At 46.1% G+C, this 25,312-nt stretch overlaps 1 protein-coding gene and 1 non-coding gene across 6 annotated transcripts in view; both read right to left on the bottom strand.

The window, feature by feature from the left end:
• Window positions 1–25,312, bottom strand: part of SRCAP (Snf2 related CREBBP activator protein) — a 38,234-nt gene extending 12,922 nt beyond the window's left edge. Inside the window, exons 1-25 of one of the 5 annotated variants that reach the window (XM_014445901.2) lie at window positions 25,216–25,312; window positions 23,504–23,577; window positions 22,656–22,918; window positions 20,893–21,144; window positions 18,639–18,824; window positions 18,254–18,394; window positions 15,739–15,961; window positions 15,349–15,623; window positions 14,632–14,722; window positions 14,405–14,494; window positions 13,013–13,201; window positions 12,586–12,923; window positions 12,302–12,479; window positions 11,460–11,596; window positions 11,053–11,222; window positions 10,745–10,937; window positions 9,424–9,560; window positions 9,141–9,327; window positions 5,997–6,166; window positions 5,326–5,591; window positions 4,817–5,110; window positions 4,092–4,256; window positions 3,398–3,583; window positions 2,918–3,184; window positions 870–2,347 (exon numbers count right to left, since the gene is read on the bottom strand). In XM_014445901.2, the coding sequence (XP_014301387.1) occupies window positions 870–2,347; window positions 2,918–3,184; window positions 3,398–3,583; window positions 4,092–4,256; window positions 4,817–5,110; window positions 5,326–5,591; window positions 5,997–6,166; window positions 9,141–9,327; window positions 9,424–9,560; window positions 10,745–10,937; window positions 11,053–11,222; window positions 11,460–11,596; window positions 12,302–12,479; window positions 12,586–12,923; window positions 13,013–13,201; window positions 14,405–14,494; window positions 14,632–14,722; window positions 15,349–15,623; window positions 15,739–15,961; window positions 18,254–18,394; window positions 18,639–18,824; window positions 20,893–21,144; window positions 22,656–22,709 (5,667 nt within the window). In that variant the 5' untranslated portion in view covers window positions 22,710–22,918; window positions 23,504–23,577; window positions 25,216–25,312. Of the gene's footprint in view, window positions 1–869; window positions 2,348–2,917; window positions 3,185–3,397; window positions 3,584–4,091; window positions 4,257–4,816; window positions 5,111–5,325; window positions 5,592–5,996; window positions 6,167–9,140; window positions 9,328–9,423; window positions 9,561–10,744; window positions 10,938–11,052; window positions 11,223–11,459; window positions 11,597–12,301; window positions 12,480–12,585; window positions 12,924–13,012; window positions 13,202–14,404; window positions 14,495–14,631; window positions 14,723–15,348; window positions 15,624–15,738; window positions 15,962–18,253; window positions 18,395–18,638; window positions 18,825–20,892; window positions 21,145–22,655; window positions 22,919–23,503; window positions 23,578–23,982; window positions 24,222–24,684; window positions 24,839–24,983; window positions 25,188–25,215 lie in introns of those variants that run through there. The other 4 variants (XM_006103472.3, XM_014445900.2, XM_023744789.1 and 1 more) reach the window with 4 other exon arrangements.
• On the bottom strand, window positions 14,809–14,937 carry LOC111823436. The gene has a single exon (XR_002826450.1). It is a non-coding gene; the product is annotated as a small nucleolar RNA SNORA30/SNORA37 family (small nucleolar RNA).

The raw sequence follows: 25,312 nt of genomic DNA, 5'->3' as shown, positions 1-25,312 counted from the left end.
TTTTTTTTAAATCATCAACCGAGGATATGTTTTTATTGATGTTTTAGAGAGAGAGGAAGGGAGAGGGAGAGAGAGAGAGAAACATTGATGTGAGAGAAAAACATTGATTGGTTGCCTCCCATATTCACCTTGACCAGGGATTGAACCCGTAACCTAGGTATGTGCCCTGACTGGGAATCAAACCCGTAACCTTTTGGTGTACGGGATGACATTCCAACTAACTGAGCCACCCGGCCAGGGCCAGAGTTCTTTTTATTGCCACTTAATTACCACGGAGGTAAAAAACTTTAAGAAATGGCCATCAAAGTCAGATGATGATCTTTGGGGAACTGCATTCCATGGTGTCATCCCTCCCTTAGAAGTTCAAATACTTGCTGATGGTAATGGTTTCAGCAACTGAAGAAAGTATGTCTCTGAGGACTGCCTCTTGTGGGGAAGAGGAGAAAGCAATGGAGTCAGCACATCTCTGTTCTCACAAGCTGTGTAACATTTATAACATCATTTAATAGGCTAGTTTCTTCATCTGTAAAATGAGGCAATTAAATGCCAACACTAACTCAAAAGAGTAAGCAAGAAGAAAGAGACCAGTGATAACAATAAGGCCTTCAACATATCAGTGGATAATAGTTTTAAAAGCACATTAGGTTCTCATTACCCCTATGAGTAGAACATGATTATTCCCATTTTACAGAAAATACAAGCAGCTCAGGGAAAAGGACTTGTCCAATGGCACTGAAATATCAGGTCCACAAAACTAGACTTTGTAATTTACCAAGATAAAAGTGACATTATTCTGTTCCATCCATTCTATCAGCATTCCAAAGAAACTCAACTTCCCATTCCCTCTCCTTTGAGGCAGTAAAACTTACCAGATAGAAAGGGGAACGAGGTGGTGGTGGGGGCTGGCGTCGAGGCCTGGGACCACTGAACGAGGTAGCAGTGGAGGGAGGGCTGGGGGGACCAGAGCGCAATGTCAGTGTCTCAGGCTCATCCTTGGAAACAGGCAGCCGGGATACCATGGTGATGGGCAAGGAAGCGGCCCCAGGTGCAGAAACCACAAGGGAGGATGCCTGGGAAGCTGGGGCCTGTGTTGAGGCTGGGGCCAGTGCCAGAGTCTGGGCTGTGGCTGGGCCCAAGGTGGGCACTGGAACTGGGGCAGGGCTCAAGGTCAGTGTTTGCACTGAAGCTGGGGCCAGGAGTGAAGCAGATGATGATACCGGAGCCAAAGTCAAAGTGTGAGCTGGGGTTGGGCCCATCGAAGAAGCAGGAGCCAGAGAGGGTGCTGGAGCCAGGGACAGCGTCTGAGTTGGACCCAGTGGTGGTCCTGGTGCCAAAGACAGTGTCTGGGCTGGAGCTGGTATTAGGGCTGCTGCTGGAGTCAATGACAATGTCTGAGCTGGAAAGGGCTTCTGGGGATTCCCTGTTCCCAAAGAGAGTGTCTGAGATGGAGACGAGCCGCCAAGAGTGGATGCTAAAGCTGGGGCTAAGGCCAGTGTCTGTGTAGAAGCCGGGCTTGGGAGAGGTGACGGAATCGGGGCTGGTACCATAGTTTGAGTTGATGTCGGAGCCAACACAGGACTTTGGACTGGCACCAGTGAAGAAGCTGAGGCTAAAGGAGTTCCTGGAGTAGATGATGAAGCCAGAACTGGAACAGGAGCCTGCGATGGAGCCAGGACTGGAAGAGGAGTCAGGGAAGGAGCTGGAGGAGCCAGGATTGCTGTCTGTGGAGCCGCCATGGGAGCCATAGAGGTGGCTAGAGCCTGAGATGCAGAAGGTGTTGGAGCCAGAAGGGAAGCCTGAGCTGGAGCTGGATTTGGTGCTGCCGGAAAAGAATTAGCCAGAGCAGAAGCTGGCACCAGGACAGGTGAACATGCTGGGGCCACGGCTGAATTCAACCCTGGAACATGTGAAGAGGCTGGAGCCAACAACAGAGGGTGACCAGGTGCCTGAGATGGGGACAGGGATGAAGTTGTGGCCAAACCTAGAGTCAAGGCTGATGCTGATGCTGGGGAAGCCCCAGCTGGTGCCAAAGAGGGAAGTCCAGGAGCCGCTGAGACAACAGGTGCCATTGTTGGAGTCACAGTGGTCAACACAGTTGGGCCTGAAGCCGAAACAGGTAAGGGGGCTGAGATTGGGATGGTGAGTGGAGCTGAGGCTGGGGCAGGAAGCGTGGTGGAGACAGAGATAGGGAGTGAAGATGACACTGGAACGGAGACTGTAGAGGACACAGGACTAGCAAGGGGAGAGGAGTTGGGAACTGGCATTGGAGAAGATGCTGGCCCAGGGAGTGAGGATGGCACAGGAAGGGAAGAAGAGATGGTCAAGGGAGCAGTTCCGGTTGCTGAAGCTGTGGAGACAGAGGATGAGTTAGGCCCAAAATTCTTTTCTTGCTCCTCCTATTATCCTGTCCCACCCCTTCCCTTACTCGCAAGTTTCACCTGTTTCCCAGAAAACCTTCACTCCCACACTATGAGATCAAAGAATCAAGGAATCTGTCAACTTAACATTTCCTTTCCCTCCAAGAATCCAATAAATGTATGTTGGAATTAGGCAAGGGCTCGGCAGCCCAGTTTTGGGGTCCACTGCACAGCAAGTCAGTATGCTGGATAATGAAGGGATCTGTTGTGACTTAGAAACCCTTAAGGCACCCGGCCGGGGTGTCTCAGTGGTTGAGTGTCGACCTACGAACCAGGAGGTCACGGTTCAATTCCCAATCAGGGCACATGCCCGGGTTGTGGGCTCCATCCCCAGTAAGGGGGCGTGCAGGAGGCAACCAATCAATGATTCTCTCATCATTGATGTTTCTCTCTCTCCTTCCTCTCTGAAATAAATGAAAATGTATTTTTTTTTTTTTTAAAAAAGAAACCCTTGGGGCCAATTCTGGCAAACATTTCTGGCCTTAGCCATGTTGACTCACCACTGACTTCGGGCGAAGGACTCTGGACCAGCTTGAGAAGGGGCCTCACCAGAGTGGATGTGGGTATGGGAGCCCGGGCAACACCCAGAGTAGGTGTGGGTAGCCGGCCAGGGGTTAATGTGGGCCGTGGAGTCAACACAGCTGGAATCCCAGAGCTCGGAGGTCGGGGTGCTGGGGCCAACGGAGGAACAGGAGTCAGTCCATCCCGAGGGGCCTGTCTCACTACAATCTTCACCACGCCTGTATTATTCACCATGGTTGGTGGCACTGCAAGAGGAAGCTACATTGAGGGAAAGGTAGAAAAGAAACAAGAGACCCAAAAGATGGAAGAAGTCCGGGGGCAGGAGAGGGAAGCAGACAGATATTGGAGACACCAGCAGGGGAAACAATACTGAGGGAAGGCTGGACAGACAGTAGCCCAGGACATGCCTGGAAGGACCAAGGCCTGCAAGAGCTAAGTAGGAAGGCCAGGAGCCTCACCCTGGTTAGCAGCAAGCGGAAGGCTGAGGCCAGTGGGGGCAGGGGTGGTGCTGGGGGTCGAAGAAGGCAGCACAGAGACAGGGGTGGGGCCAGGGGTCGGGGCCACGGCCTGGATGAGTGCCACATGGGCAGGCTGACTGATGAGGTGGTGCTGCCCCCCTGCGGACACCAGGTGCACCACATTCCCTGGGTTAAGGGAAGAGAGAAAGAGAAGTAGCTATCAGCCGGAGGGAGGCAAAGAGGCAAGGGCTAGAGGAGAAAGAACAGAGAGAAGATAACATCTCTAAAATAACCTCATCCGGCCCAGCCAGCATGGCTCAGTGGTTGAGCATTGACCTATGAACCAGGTCACAGTTCGATTCCCAGTCAGGGCACATGCCCGGATTGCGGACTCAATCCCCAGTGTGGGGTGCGCAGGAGGCAGCTGATCAATGAGTCTCTCTCATTATTGATGTTTCTATCTCTCTCCCCCTCTCCCTTCCCCTCTGAAATCAATACAAATATATTTAAATAAATAAATAAAATGATCTCATCCTTATCTTTATAAAAAATTTCCTCTAATCATTCTCTTTGGTCCCACCCACCAAATACTAGGGAAAGAAACACACAGGCTGACATTTTTAAAGAGCCATAAAAAAACAAGAGGATAAGGAAGAAGAGGAAAAAGGCAGGACAGGGGGTGGGTTTTACCTACTTTGCAGCGGGCGGGGTTGCCCCACGGCAAGCTGGCGCACCTGGGCACCAGTCAAAGTCAGCTTGTTGCCCTGGATTTGGAAGGTGAGAGGTTTGCTTCCCCCTGCACTAGCCACTGGACGTTGTGCCAGTGAGGCCAATTGGCCGATGCTGACCACTTCACCTGCTATAAACAAAGAAGGGGCTTAATGAACACAGGGATCACTCTGCTCAATGCCACTTTGCAGACCCTCATGAGGTACAAGTCTTAGTTCCTCTAACTCTTCCCCTCAATTTCTCATGTTTCAACAAGCTCAGCCTTCAACTACAGTCTGAACTTTTGACATGCTACTCCTTCCTATTCCACTCATTTGCTTAACAATTTCCTTTATATCCTCTAAAGCAGCGGTCGCCAACCTTTTGGACCTCACGGACCACCGGCTGGCGACCGCTGCAAAGGCCTGCCACCATACTGAGCTAATTTATCACTCAGCACCCCCCTCCTCTATGCTGCCCTTTTGCCTCATGATTTTCTACCACGAGGCTTACATGTCACCTCCCCTACTAAATTATGAACTCCCTGAGGGCTCTTGATTATAAGTCACCAATGTCTGGCAAATACCCTATATGTTAGCTACCTAGAATTTGATACTCGCTCATACTCCCGAGTTTTTCTTCTCCAGCTCTGGGGCATATAAGCCTTCCTCCCTTCTCACGTCCCTCACCCTCAGAGCCCTGGGAACTTACAGGGCAGGCGAGCTTGCATATCAGGAGACAGGATGAGGCGCTGTGGTGCAGGAGTAGGAGCTGGTACTGCCGTGGTAGGAGCAGTGGCTGTGGTGGTAGAAGTGGTGGTGGCAGTGGCAGTGGCAGAAGGGAAGGTATAGCCTGGTGGCACTGTCAGGGGCTTCAACAGGCTGGAGGAGCCTGGGGGTGGGGCAGGACTCAGGCGAACAGGGGCAGGTGGGGCTGGCTTTAGGGACAGGGTTGGTGTTGGAGGCCGTGAGGTCCCACTCAGGACCCCCAGGGGGGAAGGTAACACTGTAAACACAAAGGAAACATCTGTCAAATATACCCTGACCAGAGCCTTAGCCAGCTCCCAGCAGCCTCCACACATACATACTCCCTTCCAGCCCAACAAAGACCACACCCATCTCTAACCCAACTTTTCACTCTATTTTTATTACTGCTAATCAATCTGACCAATCTACCTGAAGTGCCCCCTAACCCAACACTCTGGCTCCCTCGTAACTCACCCGGGGGAAGAGGCCCACTGTTTGGCTGCAACGGGGGCAACAGAACAGGGCCTGGAGGCCGGGATGCCGGAATAAGTGGGGATCCGGTAGGCGAGGTTGACACCATCAGTGGTGCTGGCAGCACTGGAGGGGTTGGGCAAGGGGTCGGCTGAACTGACAGCTCCGGGCCTGGAGGGGGTCGGACTGGGACAGGACCCAGGAGGGTCCGTGGGCTGTTCACTACCACCACTGTCCGGCCTTCTTGCTTGGGCACTGGCTGCAACATCCTATGAGAAAAAAAAAAGGGGGTGAGGAAGGAGAATAAGGAGTAAGGAAAAAAAGAAATAAGAAAGACAAGGCAAAAAGACAAAGATTGTAAAAGCAAAGGGGGAAAAGGCTAAAGACCCAAAAGAGAAAGGGTGCTTTTTGGTTATCTTACAACCAGAAAGCACCAAGCAGGGAAGGGGGGGGGGGGGGGAGGGGGGGGAGGGGGAATCAATGACAAACAGAAGGGCCCCTCCCAGGAGCCTCTAGTTATTGTCTCCCCTAACATGGCCACAGTACTTTGCATCTGTCCCATATAAACATTCTAGCCTACTCTACAACCCTCTCCTTGCCATCCCAATCCCCTCCCAGCCAGCTGTAGTCAGTTTTTCTAGGAATCCATCCCCTTAATTCCTCAGCCCTGGTACCTGTTGACCTTCATCTTGACAGGCTTGGGCCGGGGTGGGGGGTCAGGAGCAGTAGCCACCTCTAGCAGTACCCGGCGGGACAGGCGGTGCCGGGGTAGAAATGTGTCGGCCTCATATCTAGAAATTCGACCCTCCAGGCCAATAAGATCAAAACGACCCATGTCTATCCGCTGGCACAAGAAGGAACACAAAAGCATGGTGTCAAAAGGGTCAATGTGGCAATAATTTCTTAGATACGACACCAAAAGCACAGATAATAACCAAAAAGAATTGATAAACTGAACTCCATCAAAGGACACTTTCAATAGAATGAATAGGCAACCCATAGAATGGAACAAAATATTTGCAAATCATGTCTCATAAGGGGTTATATCCAGAACATATAGAGAACTCCTACAACTCAATAACAAAAACACAAACAACCCATTTTAAAAATTAGCAAAGGCCTTTAATAGACATTTCTCCAAAGAAAATACAAAATAAGCACAAGAAAAGATGTTCATCACTATCATTAGGAATATGCAAGTCAAAATCACAGGATACTACCTCTTATCCATTTAGGTATTATTTTTTTAAAAAACACAGAAAAATAACAGGGTTGGCAGTCACTATGGAAAACAGTATGGTGATTCCTCAAAAAATTAAAAATAGAATTACAAATTTCTATATAATCCAGCAATTCCATTTCTGGATATATGGTCATGTATCCCATGTCAGTCAATGTAGGACTGCATATACAAGGGTGGTCCTGTAAGATTATAATGGAGCTGAAAAATCCCTATTGTCTAGTGACGTCTAGGCATCCTAATATTGTAGTGGAATTCAGTATGTGTTTATGGTAATACTGGTGTAAACATACCTACTGTGCTACCAGTCATATAAAAGCATTGTACATATAATTATGTATAGTGCATGTTTTTAAAATACATTTTTATTGATTTTTTTAGGGAGGAAGACTGAGAGAGAGAGAGAGAGACAGACACACACACACGGACGAGAGAGAGAGAGAGAGAGAGAGAGAGAGAGAGAGAGAGAGGGAGTGCAACATCGATGAGAGAGAAACAGACTGGCTGCCTCCTGCATGCCCCCACTGGGGATTGAGCCTTAAACCCGGGAACGTGCCCTGACCGGGAATGAACCAGTGACCTCTCAGTACATGGGATGACACTCAACCAACTGAGCCACACCAGCCAGAGCTGTATAGTGCATATTTAACAATTATAATAAATGACTATATTATAAGCTTATGTAATTACCACACTATGTTTTTACCATTATTTTAGAATGTACTTTTTTTTTTTTTTAAGTCTGCTATATAACAGTATGCTGTTAGGCCAGCAGCAGCCCCATACATCTTGTGTTTATGTCTCTTGATTGTATCAGTTTCTCTTGTGCTTCACTTAATCTTGTGTTGTTTTATAAATTTAATGTAGCCTAAGTGTACAGTAACGTCCTACACCTTCACAATTAACTCACCATTCACTCATCAACTTACTCAGAACCATTTCCAATCCTACAACCTCCATTCATGGGAAGTGTCCTATACAGGTATATCATTTTTAACTTTTATACCGTATTTTTACTGTCCCTTTTCTATGTTTAGATACACAAATACTTGCCATTGTGTTACTACTGCCTACAGTATTCAGTCTAATATGCTGTTCAGGCATATAACCTAGGAGCAATATGCTACACCATATAGCCTAGGTATGTAGTAGATTACACCAATTAGTTTGTGTAAGTGCACTCTATGATGTTACCACAATGATGAAATCACCTAAAGACACATTTCTCTTAATATATCCCCCTCATTAAGCAGAGCATGACTGTATACCCAAGAGAGGATTGAAAGTCAAGAACTATGACTTCATTCATATGTGGGATATAAAACTGAAAGCAACAAATGAACCAACAAGACAAACAAAAACCCATAGACACATACAACAGTATGGTGGTTACCAGAGGGCAAGGGTTAGGAAGGAAGTAGAAAAGGTAAAGGGGGTCAGATATATGGTGGCAGAACAAGACTTGACTTTGGGTGGTGAACACACAAAGCAATACTATACAGATGATGTATTTTAGAATTATATACTTAAAACCTGTATAATGTTATTAACCAATGTCACCCCAATAAATTTTTAAAAATGAGAGAATTGAAAGTAGAGACTTGGACAGATATTTGTACACCTATGTTCATAGCAGCATTATTCAAAATAGCCAAAAGGTGGAAGCAATCCAAGTGTCCAATGATGGATAGATAATCAAAATGTGGTATACATGTATGAACCTTAAAAACATTCTGCTAAATGAAATAGCCATTCACAAAAGGACAAATATTGTATGATTCCACTTATATGAAGTACTCAGAGTACTAAAATTTACAAACCGCAAGTAGAATGGTGGCTAACAAGAGCTAGGGAAAGGGGGAAAATGAAGAGTTAATATTTAATATGTACAGAGTTTCAATTTGGAAAGATGAGAAAAGTTCTGAAGATGGATGGTGGGTAAGTATTGTACAAATTAACTGTACTTAATGCCGCTGAATCATATGCTTAAAATGGCTCAAGTAGTAAAATTTGCTATGTGTTTTACCACAAAAACAAAAATGGGCTTGGCCAGTGTGGCTCAATGGTTGAGCATCAACCTATGAACCAGGAGGTCAAAGTTTGATTCCAGGGTTGCGGGCTTGATTCCAGTAGCGGGTGTGCAGGAGGCAACCGATAGATGATTCTCTCTCATCACTGATGTTTCTATCTCTCCCCCCTTCTCCCTTCTTCTCTGAAGTAAAAAATATATGTATTAAAAAAAAATTGGAGGGAGCGGGTACGAAGTAGCCAAAAAGAGGAAACAGAAAAACAAAATAATTAAATGTTAACATGCCAAGCCCTTTCAAAAAGATTAACAAAATTCTCACAAACCTACTGCAAAATAGGCCATATATTCCCTATTTTGAAGGGCAAGCAAACTTAGGGTTAGAGGTTAATAATTAGCTTGCCTAAAGTGACACAGCTAAAAAAATAATAAAAGCAGGGGAATAGTTTTAAGATGATAGGAGAAGGAAGGATGCAAAAGGTCAGACTTTAGCCTAAAGAAAATAAATTAAGGTTTGGGATAGGGCCAATAACCTTGGGGGCAACTACTTACCTGGAGGGGATGGATATCAGTGGCCTGTAGGACCAGAGAGGCGGTGCTGAAGCAGATGCCTGGGGTGATGAAGGGGGAGGTAACAGGTCTAGGGTCAAACAGGTTTGGATGATTACAGACTTTTCGCAGCTGCATCAAAATGTTGATGACGCTCATGAAATGGCCCGTGGCTAGTGTCTCTTTAGTTCTGGGAGAGAAGAAAAATAAATAGGGCATCCTAACTCTCACCTCTGACCTTTGCTATAATCTAGAGTCCCAGGACCCACCCTCAGTTCTCCCTTACGTAGTTTGTGCCATGAAGTCATCATAGAGATAGCGTTGGCGCTTGGAGAGCCGGCAGCGGATAACATGCTCATACTTTTTAGGCATCTGCTTCTCAACATCCACCTTAACTCGGCGCAACAAAAAAGGCCGCAAAACCTAAAAGTAAATAATCAAGAGGCTGACAGGAGAACAGCAGGAGACTGAGCCCTCGTCTAGCTCTTCTAGTTGGGTCTTGGCTTGATGATCAGCTGGGCACTGCCTTAGCCCGATCAGTAATTACTCATGGAGCTATGTAGCATGCCCAGAACTAATCACACAAAGATGAGTCAGATGCAAGCCCTCCTTTCTCTCAAGGAATTTACTATCTGCTGAAGGACAGACATTATTATTATAATACCCCAACATAAGAAGTGATAAAGAAGAGCACTGAGGGCAGAGCAACTACCTACACAGGAGGGGTGACTCAAATTACAGTAAATGTAAATATACAAGATTATGAAAGTTAAGTCCAGGAGAGAAGCTGAGAACAAAAATTGGGGCAGTGACAGCAGCATAGAAAACAAAAGGCAAATGTGAGATTTCAGGAGGCAAAATCTGACAAGACACAGTCATTAAGTTAACATGGAAGAAGTGAATGGAGATGAAGAGGTATAGTTAAGGAAGACTTATTGGTTTCTATGATTTACCAAAATGATGGTGTGATTGACCAAAATGGAATAGAAATAGGCTATAAAACGTGAGATGTTTGGGCTAAAAGAGAGTTGAGTTCAACAGCAACTTTCAATTAAAGACATAAAGTCAAATTTAAATACAGGCCAAGTGGTCTACAGAGTTGAGGAATTAAAAACACAAATTGGAGTCTTTAAAGCCTTATGAGTGAGATACATAAATTGGGAGACAAAAAAAGTGGAGATCAGAATGCTGAGAGATGTTATTTAAAAACGACAAAGAGAAGACAAAAAAACATAAGAAACGGAGGAGGGAGGGAGTGAGGGGGGAAAGAGAAAAAGAGAGAGAGAGGAGGAGAGGAGAGGGAGGAAGGGAGACAGGGAGAGAGGAAAAGGGAGGAAGAGAGGAAGAGAAAGAGGGGGAGAGAAAAGAAACGCAATAAAAATACAAAGCTGAGGAAAGCCAGGTAAAGAGAAATCCAAGCAGGGACTGATGAGCAATATTATTTTACTCAGAGAATACACACAGACATGTCTCCCATTAAAGAAAACACTGAAGCTTGACAAATGGGTGAATTCAGCCTATCTGTCTGACTTCCCTCTCCCTAAAGGTTTTCTGCCCTTAGTTCCTCACCATTCCCAAGACCCCTGACAAACTGTTGCAGGCCCTACCTTGTGGAGGCGTTTGACTAGACCTTCATTGTACTCTTGGCTGCCCTCAATCATGCCAGTTAGGGGGTTAGAGAACCACTCTTTGAACTCGCGGTGAGACTGGAAGACATGGGGCATCAAAAAGTGCATCAAGGACCACAGCTCCATGAGGCTATTCTGCAAGGGAGTTCCTGTCAGGAGCAGGCGTCTCTGGCTGCAAAGAGACAGAGGGAATTAAAGGGAGGATAGTCAGCAAATTCTCAACCTTCCGAGCATCCCACCCTTCAGACCCAATCAACCCTCCCATGAATCTCCAACTCCATTTCCACCTGTTGAAGTTGAGCAGTGACTGCCAACGCTGTGACTTGAAGTTTTTGATGTTCTGAGCCTCATCCAGAATGAGATAGCGCCAGTTTTTGCGGCGAAAGGCCTGGTGATCCTGCAGCACCAGCTTATAAGACGTGATACACACATGGAAGGCATTGGGCTTGGTCCAGCCCTGAGGTATCAAGAGAAAGTAACAGATAGTGAGGTGAAAAAAAAAAAAAAGGTAAAGGGAAGACATGCTAAGGTCCTCAGGGGACAGAAATCAGGTTGGGAAGAAACAGAAAGTCCCAGAAGCAGAATGAAGCAATAGAAAGGGGAGGGAAAGAAATTCATCTGAAGAAAAAGGGCCTAAAAAAAAAAAATGAGGCATCAACTGGGGGGAGAGAGGTGGTCACATGGAGGAGCAAACCTGCCGCTTGAGCTTCCTCTCTTTCTGGGCTCCATAGTAAGTGAGAATTTTAAAGCTGGGGCACCAACGCTTCAGTTCCATCTCCCAGTTCAACATCACACTGGTGGGGACAATGATCAAATGAGGACCCCAGTTACCTGTTTAGCAAAAGAATGAGAGATGTATAACATGGTAACTACAGTCAGTACTATACTGTTTTATTTGAAAGTTGCTAAGACAGATCTTAAAAGTTCTCATCATAGAAAAATAATTGTTTATAATATGTACGATGACATGTTTATTGTGATCATTTCACAATGTATACAAGTACTGAATAATGTTATACACCTGAAAGTAACATGTCAATACACGATTAAAAAAAATAAAATTCAGCCCGCCCAGCATGGCTCAGTGGTTAAGTGCTGACTATGAACCAAGAGGTCATGGATCGATTTCCAGTCAGGGCACATGCCCGAGTTGCAGGCTAAATCCCCAGGCAGCCAATCAATGATTCTCTCTCATCATTGATGTTTTTATCTCTCTCCCTCTCCCTTCCGCTCTGAAGTCAATAAAAATACATATTTAAATAAATAAAATGCAGAAAGATTTTAAACAGATGAATTTTTATAAATAAGAACGAGAGAAGTCAAGGAGATATACAATTTAAGGTTCTTGCTCCTCACGCCTAACCCTGACCAGTCTGTCCTAATGGCCCTAAGAATCCCAGCACTTATGCTGGCCTTGCTATACAGTTACTGACCAGTCAATGAAGCTATTAAGATTCCAGCAAAAGAGTATTTCACTATCCTGTAGCTGGAGTCACCCCCAAGGAGACCCAAGAGGAAGGGGCCCTGTCTAGTTACCTTTCTCACAAGCCAAGTGGGCAAGCAGGGAGATGGTCTGGATCGTCTTGCCCAGCCCCATTTCATCAGCAAGAATGCCATTAAGCTTCTTCTCATACATGGTAACCAGCCAGTCCAACCCAATATGTTGGTACTCCCGGAGCTGGCCCCGCAGGAGCAAGGGAATGGGTGTCTTCACCTGGTAGGGAAGAAGAGAGGTGTCAAGGTGAACTGAGGCATCTGTCACCGAGAAACAGAGAAGTCAAGATATGAGAAAGCAGAAGCTGGGGGCCTGGGGATACCACCTGGGTAGTAGCTAACGTGTATCCCTTGGGTTGGAGACTTTCAGCTGCTGCAGCGATGTCAGTAATTTCTTTCTTAGGGCCTAGGGTGGTGGTGGGCCCTGGGGTGGGAGGTCCACTGCCCCCATCTGCCTCACTCTGCTCTTCATCCCGGGCAAGCAAGTACTCCACCCCAAAGTCATCCTCCTCCTCCTCCTCCTCCTCTTCCTCATCTGCTTGGCTCTGTGACTGGGACTCCTCAGACTCGTCAGACTCAGATTCCTCTGATTCTGAACTCCCGCTTGTTTCTTCCTCCTCAGAATGCTCATCTTCCTCGTCCTCACTCTGCTCCTCCGAAGAGTCTAAAGCACAAGACCAAGGCTTAGTGTTAACCATACCTGCTCCTCCAGTGCCTACCTCCCCAGCTCCTGCCTCATAACCACACATTTACCTGACTGACTGCTACTATCCTCCTGAGGCGCCTCTTCAGCTTCTGTGGCCCCCTCTGGTTCACAGTCAGAGCTGTTAGCATCAACCTCATCTTCCTCTTCCTCTTCACTACTCCCAGAACCTGGGGCAGAGGCATCAGAGGCATAGGCTCCTGCATACTGCTGCAACAGCTCCTCCACAGATAGCTCACCTGAAGAAAAAGAGAGAGTACGTTTTTGGATGCATCGAGGGGAAGGGAGAAGAGGTCTGAGGGTGCCATTTGTTTTACCTAGGTCTCTGTAGATACTGCTAGGCCCAGGTCCGAGGAAAGGCAATGAAAAGTTTTACTTTCAGCACCAGCTACTAAAGCCAAGTCTTACAACATGGGCTAGAGCCATGGATGGTACTGCCTTCCATTGGGAAGGATAATATCAATGTGATGAACCTCCCTTTAAGGCAGGGGTGGGAACTTCCGGACCCCAAAATGATTTGGTCTGGCCCTGCCAAGGCATTGGGCGGGGTGTGTGTGTGTGTGTGTGTGTGTGTGTGTGTGTGTGTGTGTTAATTAACCCTTTGAGTGCCAACCAATATCCTAGGAACTATGCTAAAATTGCCAAGGCATTTTTGCTGATTTTACAGCAGTTTAGGAAAAAATTATGAATCGCAAGTAAATGAAGTTACATATTCAAAAACTTAAGGAAACCTTTACTACATTGACATATTTAGCAATATCATCATCACTAATAAAAGCAGACTTAGAACTGGACGCCATTTCGAAGCTTTGATAGCGCTCCCGGCACTCTAGGGGTTAAATGTTTGACCAAATATAGCAGGCTAATTTCTAAGTTAATAATTTTGTATGGCCCATGAATGATGTCATAAATACCCAAATGGCCCTTGGCAGAAGAAAGGTTCCCCACCCCTGCTTTGAGGTTTAGGTAAAACATAACCCAAATCCTTTCACAACAGCTCTTCCCTCCATGAGCTCTCACATTACTTTGTTCAAAATGCCATCATAATTAGTCATCATATTCCATTTTTAAGTATTCACTTATAAATCTATCTTTGTCATCAGATCTAGGAGTTCCTCTAGGACAGTGATGGCGAACCTATGACACGTGTGTCAGAAGTGACATGAGAACTCATTTTTTTGATTTTTCTTTGTTAAATGGCATTTAAATATCAAAAATATAAATCTTTGTTTTACTATGGTTGCAAATATCAAAAAATTTCTATATATGACACAGCACCAGAGTTATGTTAGGGTTTTTCAAAATGCTGACACGCCGAGCTCAAAAGATTCGCCATCACTGCTCTAGGAGGATAAAATGTGTCTTATTCATCTCTTTACTCCTGTCACTCTGCAGAGGAGACACCAAAGTAGATGTTCATTAGAATGTCTAGTGAATGTCACCTTCTCGAGCCAACTCGCTCAGCTCCATGGCATGGTCCACCTCCCCTTCCAACTGCTCCTCAGCTGCTATGGTATCCTCTTCATCCTCCGCTAGGAAAGAGAATAAAGCCATATCAATAGGGAAGAGACACAGACACAGTCTAAGTGGAAGAGGTAAGAAAGCCTGAAACATTAGGTCCAAACTATTCAAGGGTTAAGGGGAACAGGATAAAGAGAATAGGTCTAACCTTCATCCTCATTGGCAGTGAACTCTTCATCGTCCTCATCTGGATGCCAAGGCTGTTTGTTACGCTGTGTAACAGAGGGTGGGGGGTTTACCTGTATGTCAAAGGATGAAAAGGAAGAGGGCCTAAGGTTAAAACAGGAGAAAGGCACAATGAGAATACAATGCTAGAGAACAGTTTCTCTGTGCCATTGAGTGACAGCTGCCACTGGCACAATCCCAGGGCAAAGATGCAATCAAGGGTTTTCTTTCAGCACCAGCTACCAAATCCTGGCCCCACTGCCTGGGGGAGGACCTGTGAAAGTGCTAGATAACAAATATAGGCCCCCAACACCATTCCCGTGCATGCAGACATATGAAGAATCAGAGAAATTAGGTCTAAAAGAGACTTTAAGGTTACCATCCCAGCTCCAAATTTACAAACCAGTAAGGGAGTATTAGGACCATTTCATAGAAGTGGCAAGGGCCAGCATAAGTATTTTTATTGTCACACAGTAATTTAAAGAGTAGAGTACAGTAGACTTCCACTATGGCATTAGAAACTCTGCCCATCTCAGACTGTAACTTGCCCCAACCCAGATTCTTCCTTAGTTACCCCCAAATGAGAGCCCCAAAATTACCTTTAAACAGCGAGAACTCCTGAAAACCACATCTAACCTTATAGACCAGAATCCCATCCCTGCCCCACTCCGAGCCCTCCCCCTATCCCTTCTGCCCACACCTTCAACACTTGAGAGGGCTCTTCTTCACCACCATCTTCAGGTTCATCTCTGGTGTCACTATCATGAGATGATGGGGTTCTTGAGGGGCTGCAAGGCCCTCCTAGCAGCTGAGGGGGAAGGGAACGGAGCAGCTCTTCCAGTGGCAGTTCTCCCTCACGTTTAAGCAGCTCAATCTCACGCCTCTGCGTCTCTGCATCATTGCCTTCCTGCTGTTCTTCAACCTCAATCGTCTCCTCATCATCCTCTTCCTCCTCTTGGGGTTGGAAGTCCCCATCTATAGCAGGAGAACAAGGTCACAAAGTCCACGGGGCCCTGCAAGCCACAGGGTGGGTTTTCAGCTCTTGAAAGGGTACATGAGGAGGAGTAACAGAGCCAAAGAGGACACACACCTTCATCATCCAGCTGGGAAACTGGGGGTGGAGGACTAGAGGCAGCTGAGGAAGAGCCAAGACAAGGGGAGGAGCCAGCTTTGCTGGAGGCTACTGGCTGGTTGAGGCTCTGAGATAGAAGGTCTGAGTACTTTTCAGTTTGCCCCACAATGAAGTCCAGGTGCAGGTCCAGAGCCTTTTTGCGCTTTTCCTCCAGCCGGGACTGTTGCTTGAATTGCACCACCTGCCATAAGCATGACATGGATGGTTCACCAAGATAATCTTATTCATGTACTCTTTTACGCAACATTTAGGGAAGTCTCCGCCTATGCTAGGCCCTGGATGGCTTTTTAGGAGGATGAACTAAATGTACTTAATGGTGCTTCTGAGGAAAACAAAAAGGGAGCACAGGGGAGAGAAGAGCCAGCTTAGCTTCAGGCAACAGAGAAAGGTTTGCAAATGTATCTGGAGCTGAATCTTTTTTTTTTTTTTAATTGAATTGGGAGAGAGAGGAAGAGAAACACTGATATGAGAGAGAAACATCTACCAGCTGCCTCCACACAAGCTCTGACTGGGGATCGAACCTGTCACCTTTTGGTGTACGGGACGATGCTCCAACCAACTGAGCCACACTGGCCAGGGCTGGAGCTAAACCTTAAAGTCTAAGTGGCTCTTCACTAAGTGGAATGAGGAAAAAGGCATTTCCAACAGCAGAAAGAGCCATATATTAATGGCCAGGGATGTGCAAAAGAAGGAACAGTTTGCAATGGAAAAGAGAAAAGGAGCTGGAAGAAAACAAAAGACTGAAAATATAAACAAAAGCCATGTAGTGCTTGAGAAACAATGACGTAAATATATATGAACAATTTAGTAATGAGAACTTTGATGGTATTTAAACAGGTAACTGGCACAAATAAGTTTTAGAAAAAGTATGCTGAATGCCTTGCAAAAGACAGATGGCCTAGAGGACTCAATAAGTCCTATTAATAATCCCTAATCCAATTAAAAATAGGGCAGAGAGGACATATAGATGGCTAGTAATCATCAGAGAAGTGCAAATTAAAACCACAATAAGATATCACCTCACTCCTGTCAGAATGGCTGTCATCAATAAATCAGCAAACAACAAATGTTGGTGAGGATGCAGAGAAAAGGGAACACTCGTGTGCTGTCAGTGGGATTGCATATTGGTACAGCCATTATGGAAAACAGCACGGAGATTCCTCAAAATAATAAAAACTAAGAACCTCAAAAATTAAAAATAAAACTACCATATGACCCAGCAGTCACACTTTTGGGTATATTTCTGAAGAATATTAGTAATTCCAAAATACTAATTCAAAAAGAAATATGCACCCCCATATCCACTGTAGCATTCTTTACAATAGCCAAGGTAGGAAGCAACTTAAGTGTCCATGGAGAGACAGTGAATAAAGAATATGTGGTACACGCTGATAGGCGTGCCTCAGTGGTTGAGCATTGAATCATACACCAAGAGGTCACCAGTTTGATTCCTGATCAGAACACATGCCTGAGTTGCAGGTTCGATCTCCGGTTTGGGGCATGCACGAGGCAGCTGACCAATGTTTCTCTCTCATTGATGTCTCTCTCTCTCTCTCTCTCTCTCTCTCTCTAATTAATAAAAATATTAAAAAAAAAAAAAAAAAAAGATGTGGTACAGCCCTGGCCAGGTAGAGAGCATTGTCCCAATATGCTAAGGTTGCAGGTTCAATCCCAGGCCAGGGCACATACAAGAATCAACCAATGAATGCATAAGTACACAGAACAACAAATCAGTATTTCTCTCTCTCTCTTCCTCTCTTAAAAAAAAAAAAAAAAAAGAGAGAGAGAGATGTGGTACATATATACAATGGTATACTACTCTGCCATAAAAAAAGAATGCAATCTTGCCATTTGTGACAACATGGATGGAAATAGAGACTGAATGGAGACTAAAAAATACAAATATCATATGATTTCCACTTATATGTATCTAAAAAACAAAATAAGTGAACAAACAAAACAGAAACAAGACTCATAGATACAGAGAACTGATAGTTGCCAGAAATGAAGGAGATTGGGGGGCTGAGTGATAAAGGTGAAGGGATTAAGAAGTACAAAATGGCAGTTAGAAATAGTCACGGGGATGTAAAGTATAGCATAAGGAATATGGCCAATAATATTGTAAAAACTATGTATGGTGTCAAGGGTGTGCTGGACTTATCAGGGGATCACTTCGTAAGTTATATAGATGTCTGACCACTACATTGCATACCTGAAACCAATATATTAAATGTCAGCTGTAATTAGAAAATAAAAATTTAAAACTATCCCCAAAGGCAGGGCCTATTTTCCACTGTATTTCTTTCTTCTTAATAACACTTAATGCAAGAAAGGCCCAATGTACAATAGAAATGTCATTAAAATTGCTTGAAATCATAATTTCACTCTCTCACAAAGTTTTGATCATTCCTGCTACCACACTACCCACCCATCAAACCCAAGGCATCTACCTTTCCCAAGCCCTGCTGCCTACCTTCTCCACATTGCTCCAGAACTGCCTGACATCCTTGGCCATGGTGGAGGCGATTCGGCGCAGCTTAGCCTGCTCCTCCCTCCGGGCCCGTTCCTCTTTCTGCCGTTGTTCCTCATGGTGCCGGATCACCATTCGCACTACCTGTGGAAATGAGGAACCAGCATAGAAACACTCCATGGCCAGACTCCTGCCCTCTCCCCAAGTCAAAAGCAAAGAAAATAATCAAGGCCAAGAAACCTGGGAAGTCAGCTTGCCTCTTGAGACTTGGCATTAATAAGCATCCTACATTGTTCTGTTTAGTTTCCCTCCAATCAACCCACCCATCAAAAAAACAAAAAACAAACCTGAAAAAGAAATGGAAAGTAGACCCAGCTGGAAGACATACCTTACGGGCCACACCCCGTTTCCAACGGCGCTCCTGAGCAAAGTCAGCAGATAGCCACTGCATCTCCTCACACAGATAGTCCCAGTGGCCTTTGGGGCGAGGCGGCTCAGGTACTTTAGGCAGCCTCTTCAGTGACCAGAAACCCTCCTTCCGAAGCTCAGCAATCCGAGTCTCAATCTCAGCCTCCTATTTGAGGGAGAGCGAGGTCAATTGTTACTGGACATATACTTCACCTCATGACCATGCTGAACTCCTCAGCACCGACTACGCATAGAAACTGGCTGGACTGAATGTTTTATGCTGTCTTAAATCCACATATCAATCCTACAAGTAGGTATTATATCATCTTCAAATGATTAAAGTAACCATCAGGAAGATTATGTGATTTACCTGGGATCACATAGCTAGGAAGTATTAACAAGCTGAGGATTAAAAATATGTCTAATGACTCCAAACACCAAATTTAATGCTCTTTCCATTATTTCACACAATCTCCACTCCCCACAAACATATAGGCAAGACTTCGGAAAACATATCCCAAGGGTACTTCCCAGAGAAGGAGGGAGCACAAGTTTCTTTACGACTCTAGATATAAGGGTTCTTCTCACTGTAGAATTCTACTTATGCAGGAGCATGTTCATGATGAGAAGTATGCTATAAAGCCCAATTTACACAATTTTGTTTGTTTTAAATACTATTTTTAGAAAAATATATTTTGGTGAAAATACTAAAAAGTTATACACCAAAAAACTAAGTGCTTACCACAATAAGAAATAATATTGCTGCCCTAGCCGGTTTGGCTCAGTGGATAGAGCGTTGGCCTGCGAACCAAAGGGTCCAGTTCAATTCCAGTCAAGGGCACGTACCTTGGCTGCAGGCTCTTCCCTGGCCTGGGCCCTGGTCAGGGCTCATGCAGGAGGCAACCAATCGATGTGTTTCACATCGATGTTTCTGTCTTTCCCTCTCTCTTCCACTCTCCCTAAGAATCAATGAAAAAATATCCTCGGGTGAGGATTAACGAAAAAAAAAAAAATTGTTTGTACATTGATTATACAAGGTAGAGCAAGAGTAGATTTACAGTTGTAAGTACATGAAACATTTTATTCTTGTACTAGAGGCCCAATGCACAAAATTCGTGCAAGAGTAGGCCTTCTTTCCCCTGCTGCCAGCACCAGCTTCCCTCTAGCACCCAGGACCCGGGCATCCCTTGCAGCCCCGGCTTCATCCGGAAGGATGTCTGGTCTAATTAGCATATTACACTTTTATTATTATAGATTATTTATTGTAATATTTTACATATAAACTGTGAACATATTTTGCCCCACCCTGTATTTCATAAGGGGAAAAAATAAAAACATTTTAATATTTTTCATTTAAGAGACATGACTTAAAAACTGAAGACAACTGCCCTCATTATTCCTATGCTCTCCTGACAAAAACTAATCCAGAGGAAGTAATAGCCAGACAGAATCACGAAACTAAATGATCTGATGAAGAAAATATCAGGAACAATATGGGCATGCATGAGAATCATCTGAAGTACTTTTAAAGACAGATTGCGGGCCCCACCCTTTAGTGTGAATGGGTAGGAAGAGAGGAATAAGAATGTGCATATCTAACAATTGTCCAGCTGGTGCGAAGCTGCAGGCCCAGGACCACACTCACCACCGGGTAAATAAGCAGCAGCAACCAGTAAATCATAAGAGCCTCACAGCTTACAAAGCACTTTGATGTCTTTAATGTTATGTCCTAACAGCCTACAGACCAATGGTTCTCAAACTTGCTAATGCTGCGACCCTTTAATACTGTTCCTCATGTTGTGGTGACCCCCAACCATAAAATTATTTTTGTTGCTACTTCATAACTAATTTTGCTACTGTTATGAATTGTAATGTAAATATCTGATATGCAGGATGTATTTTCATTGTTACATAATTAAAGCATAGTGATTAATCACAAAAACAATATGTAATTATATATGCGTTTTCCAATGGTCTTAGGCGACCCCTGTGAAAGGGTCGTTTGACCCCCAAAGGGGTCACGACCCACAGGTTGAGAACCACTGCTATAGACTATTACACCAGCTCTATTTTATAGAAAAGGAGAAGAGGCTCAGAGTTCAAGAGACTTGCTCAAGATCATGTAAGTTAAGGCAGAACTTACACATGAGAAAAGAAATGTAAAATATCCATGGAACATAGGCGTTCAGGGAAGAAAATTATCAAGAATCCTCATGAGCCCTCCCAATACATACATGCTTGGCCTGCTCTGCGATCTCAGCATGGCTCTTCTCCCACTTTGGGCCCTTGTTAGCTAAGTCGGCGGCCTGGAGTAAGCTGAGCCCCTCCAGGGACACGGTGGCACCATCTGGGGGCCCTGGAGGTCCATCCAGAGAGGAATCTTGAGCTATATGCTGGGGGGAGATGCCACCTGCCCCACTAGAGGCTGGGGAACTGGATGAGGCAGGGGACACAGGATTGCTGCCTGTCATGCCGTCCGACACCATCTAGAAAAGGAAAAATGAAAGATAAAATGAATGCTTAACACTGTACCGGGAGTTTAAAGTACATTATTTCACTCTATCTTTACAAGAAAAAAGCTCTGAAGTAATGTATCAACCTCATCTTATAAACAAAAACCTACGTGGTAAAGTTTTAAGGTGTTCAAGAGGGCAGACCAAACTTATAATAGAAGTCTGGCATGCAAGAGGAGTTATAGCCTAATGGTGTTAAAGAATACTATATACTATTCTTTCATAGCTATAGTATTCAAGAATACTATATACTATTCTTTCATAGCTATAGTATTCAAGAATACTATAGCAGATGATTTCAAATTTTAATGAACTTTTCAGGACCTCAATGATTTCGCTTACACAAATAAATCCCTATTTTCCCATCAAGTATGGCAGATTCACCTATGCAAATAAATTTGAGCTACCACCAAATTCAAAAGGCCTCAAAAAAACAAACAAAAAACCCCACAAGATCACCTAAACCTCTTTATTACCAGTCTTGGTAGTTTGCTTTACTGGTGAGGTGTAAGGGGAAAGGGATGGGGGGTTGGTCACTGTCTTCAAACACCCACCTATTATTTTACAAGGTCTTGCACAAGCAATATGAAGTAGAGAACAAAGTCCTACTTAAATGTGGATTGTGAGAGAACTCATTAAATTCACTCCAGCACACAAGCTTCAGTGTGCTACTTAAATTCCTACTCGGCTAAATGACAAAAGACTATGTCACAAAGTTTCCTAGCTGCTCAGGAAAATTATAAATTTCAAATCCATAACCATCAAAAGCCTACTGTACACAAACCTAGGTCAGTCTAGTTTAAAAAGCCATGATTCCCCCCTCCCCCACTCCCTTAACTTCCTTGGTATGAAAAAGGAATGAACACTACACACACACACACACACACCATCCATAACGCTTAACTTATTCCAGTTCTGAGAAAGAAACTGAGCTATTTGCAAAGCAGTCAGTCTTGGGAGCATATTGTCCCAACCTCCATTTCCAACCTGGCCTATTTCAACCTTTTTCAGGTAACAAGGAGTTTCCAGACTCTCAGTGATCAATGACACACTAATATCAAATACAGCCCTGGCCGGTTTGGCTCAGTGGATAGAGTGTCAGCCTTCGGACAGAAGAGTCACAGGTTCGATTCCGGCCAAGGGCATGTACCTTGGTTGTGGGCACATCCCCAGTAGGAGGTGTGCAAGAGGCAGCTGATCGATGTTTCTCTCTCATCAATATTTCTAACTCTCTATTCCCTCTCCCTTCCTCTCTGTAAAAAATCCATAAAATATATTTAAAAAAAAAGAATAGACTACATTTTAAAAAAAAATCAAATACAATGTAAGTATCCAACAGGTTTACCAGTCCACCTGAAGATTCTCCCCTACTTCAGTATCAAGGTAGCTAGGATCATAGAAATATGGCTAGGTCCTGCTCTTCTGCCTCAGAGCCAGCAGCCCACAAAGCAGAAGCAGAGAAGGAACTCTCCCCACTTTCAAACCTGTGTCTGTAGGACTGGGAGTTGAGGGTGAGCAGGGGAGGGGCTGCTCTGCATGGTCCCACTCCCAGGCTCCTCTTTGGATGCCTGAAGTACGACTGGGTCGTTGTCACCACTGCTGCTGGCCGAGGGGTTGGCGTCCGGCTGCAGGGCATGCTGGGAGCTGGCCTCATTCTGGGCCACAGGCCACCGGGACCCGCCTTCCAGGGCCCGGGGCCCACTAGGGCGTCCCAGCCTCCGCTCAGGTCCACTGGCCTCTGGAGCACCTAAAGTAGGGTAGAAAAGAGTAGAAATGGGATTTTTAAAATATTAAAGAATCTTTTTAAATAATCAAAGATAACATTAAAAAGTAAACATTGTTTATAGCCTGCATTTCTTGAGCATCTACTATGTGTCAGATACTTTACTTTGTACTTGATGTATTCTATACCCTCTTATCTACCTTATGAACCAGGTACTTTTCATTACATAATTATTTACTTAGTTCCTTCTACATACTAAGGATAAAGCCATGCAGAAAAAATCCTGGCCTAAATGGAGCTTACATTCTAATATTTTCTGTATTTTACAAGTTAGAAAGAAATCAGGATACAAAGACAAGAAATGACTTGCGTAAGGTCACAGTAAGGAAGTGGTTGAAGGACTTAAACTTAGGTAGGCTAATGCCAAAACCACGGAGGACATGCTATTCTTGGCAGAGCCAGGGTGAGCAAACCTTTCTCTATCCACAGTCCCAGGTCTATTGTTGCGATGTTATCATCAACCCAGAAATATTAAGCTATAATTTCTCTCGTTATCTCAAACGTCTCTCTCATTAGCATCAGTATACAAAATGGTATCTGAACCCTTACCTGTGTGAGCTGAGACCACACCCCCTGTGAAAGTCTGTACTTCCACGGTGCCGCCGTACTGAGGGGAAGCACAACTGAAACAGAAGAAAACAGCAGTGAGCAATCAATCCACATTTACCAACATCCACCCAAGCCTTCTTTACACCAACTTTTGAGGCTTTTAAATATACCCAAATCAGTGCAAGGCTGAAAAAAAGAGTTACAGTATTAGGAAAAGCTCGAATTTCAGAAAAATCAAAGCAAATCCAGACTCTGCCAGTGGGAAGAGCAGGGAAGCAAAAAAAAAAAAAAGTTCAAAAAGCCTAAGGGTGAAAGGTTCCAACAACTGAATGGAGGACAAATAACCAAGAAAAAAACTTGTCACATGTAGAAGCTGGAAAGGTGCGAGGTGCCTGGCAGCTGCTCCCCTTGCAGTGAGAACAGGACGCTGTCACAGGAGAACGCACCCTTCCTCGGGGCCGGGCCCCTGACTCCCGTACCTGCACCAGGAGACACTTCCCGAAACACTAGAGCTACCGCAGGAAACATGAGAGGAACAAGCCTGTGAGCAAGGCCGCCTCGCAAAGAAACACGGCCCGGAAACAGGCGGGCAAATCCACACAAGGCCCGGAAGTGTTTCCCCGTGTTTAAGGAAATCCTCAGCCCCGGTGCTGCCTCTGGCTCGCCCCCTCCTCCACAACAGCCAGGGCCCGAGCTACCTGGAACACAGGCAGCTGGCTAGGACGCCTCACCCCCGGCGTCATGACCGTCCCACACCCCTCCCAACAGTCCAACCCGGCATGACCCCTGACCTCTACCCCCAGTGGCCACTAGCCCTGAGGTAGCCCCGCCCCCTCCTGGACGAACACCCCACCCAACATGCGCGAGTGGGGGAGGGGCCCGCGCGTGCGCGGCTGGAGGCGGAGAGAGCCGGCTGCGCGCATCGCCCGGGGGCTCCCGCCAGAACCCAAGCCCACGCACACAAGGGTCGCAGGGCTGGGTAGCCTCGCATCCCTGCCCGTCCGGGAGCCCCCCCACCACCAGACCGCGAAAGGCCAAGATAAGGAAGGGTTCGAGCAGCCAGATCCTGGTCCCTGACTGGATATGGTGGGCGCACGCCCCGACGACTCATCCCACGCCCCCCTTCCTCTTCCCGCGCGCCCCTGAGAGGGGCTGGGGTTGGTGGGCGGGCAGGAGCACACCTGGGTCCGTCCTCTCAGGGCTCGCTCGCTCGCTCAGGCACGCGTGCGCAGACGGGCGGGAAGGGAGAGGAGACGCGCCCAGGCTCCGTGCCGGCCGGCCGGCCAGGCCCCTCTCAGCCTGTCTCTCTATGGGCGCGCGCCGACAGCCTCGCGTACCGGCCCCGGGGCCCCGGCCGAAGGTGCGCGCGCAGCACCCCGGGAAGGAGGGAGGGAAGGCGGTGGCGGAAAGATGCGCGCGCAGTCACCCGTCAGGGAGGGGGAACTGTGGAGCGTCCGCCATCTTGTCTCCCTCTCCTTACCTGCGTCCTCGGGGGCGTACGCACCACCCCCCTCCCGCAGAAGAGGAGGGGGGAGGACCCCCTCTTGGCCGCCGCCTTCGCGGCCTTTAAATTCCCCGGGGGCCTGCGGCTACTGCCACCGCCTTGCTTCCACTGCCTCCTCTCACACCACAAAGGTGCGGCCGGTGGGTGGGAAAAATGAGACGGTAGCCCCAGCGAACCGCCGCCGCCGCCGCCGTTTCCGAGGCCTCACCAAAATGGCCGCTGCCGTCTCGGCCGCCACCACCTGCACCAGCACCACTACAGCTATCGCTACCGCCGGCGCGGCCCGTCCTCTCGCGAGAGACGGT

This window comes from Myotis lucifugus, unplaced genomic scaffold (assembly GCF_000147115.1).
Source record: "Myotis lucifugus unplaced genomic scaffold, Myoluc2.0 scaffold_486, whole genome shotgun sequence".
NCBI classification, from domain to species: Eukaryota; Metazoa; Chordata; class Mammalia; order Chiroptera; family Vespertilionidae; genus Myotis; species Myotis lucifugus.
The sequence above is the reverse complement of the archived record's forward strand: the minus strand, read 5'-3'. Positions and strand labels throughout refer to the sequence as shown.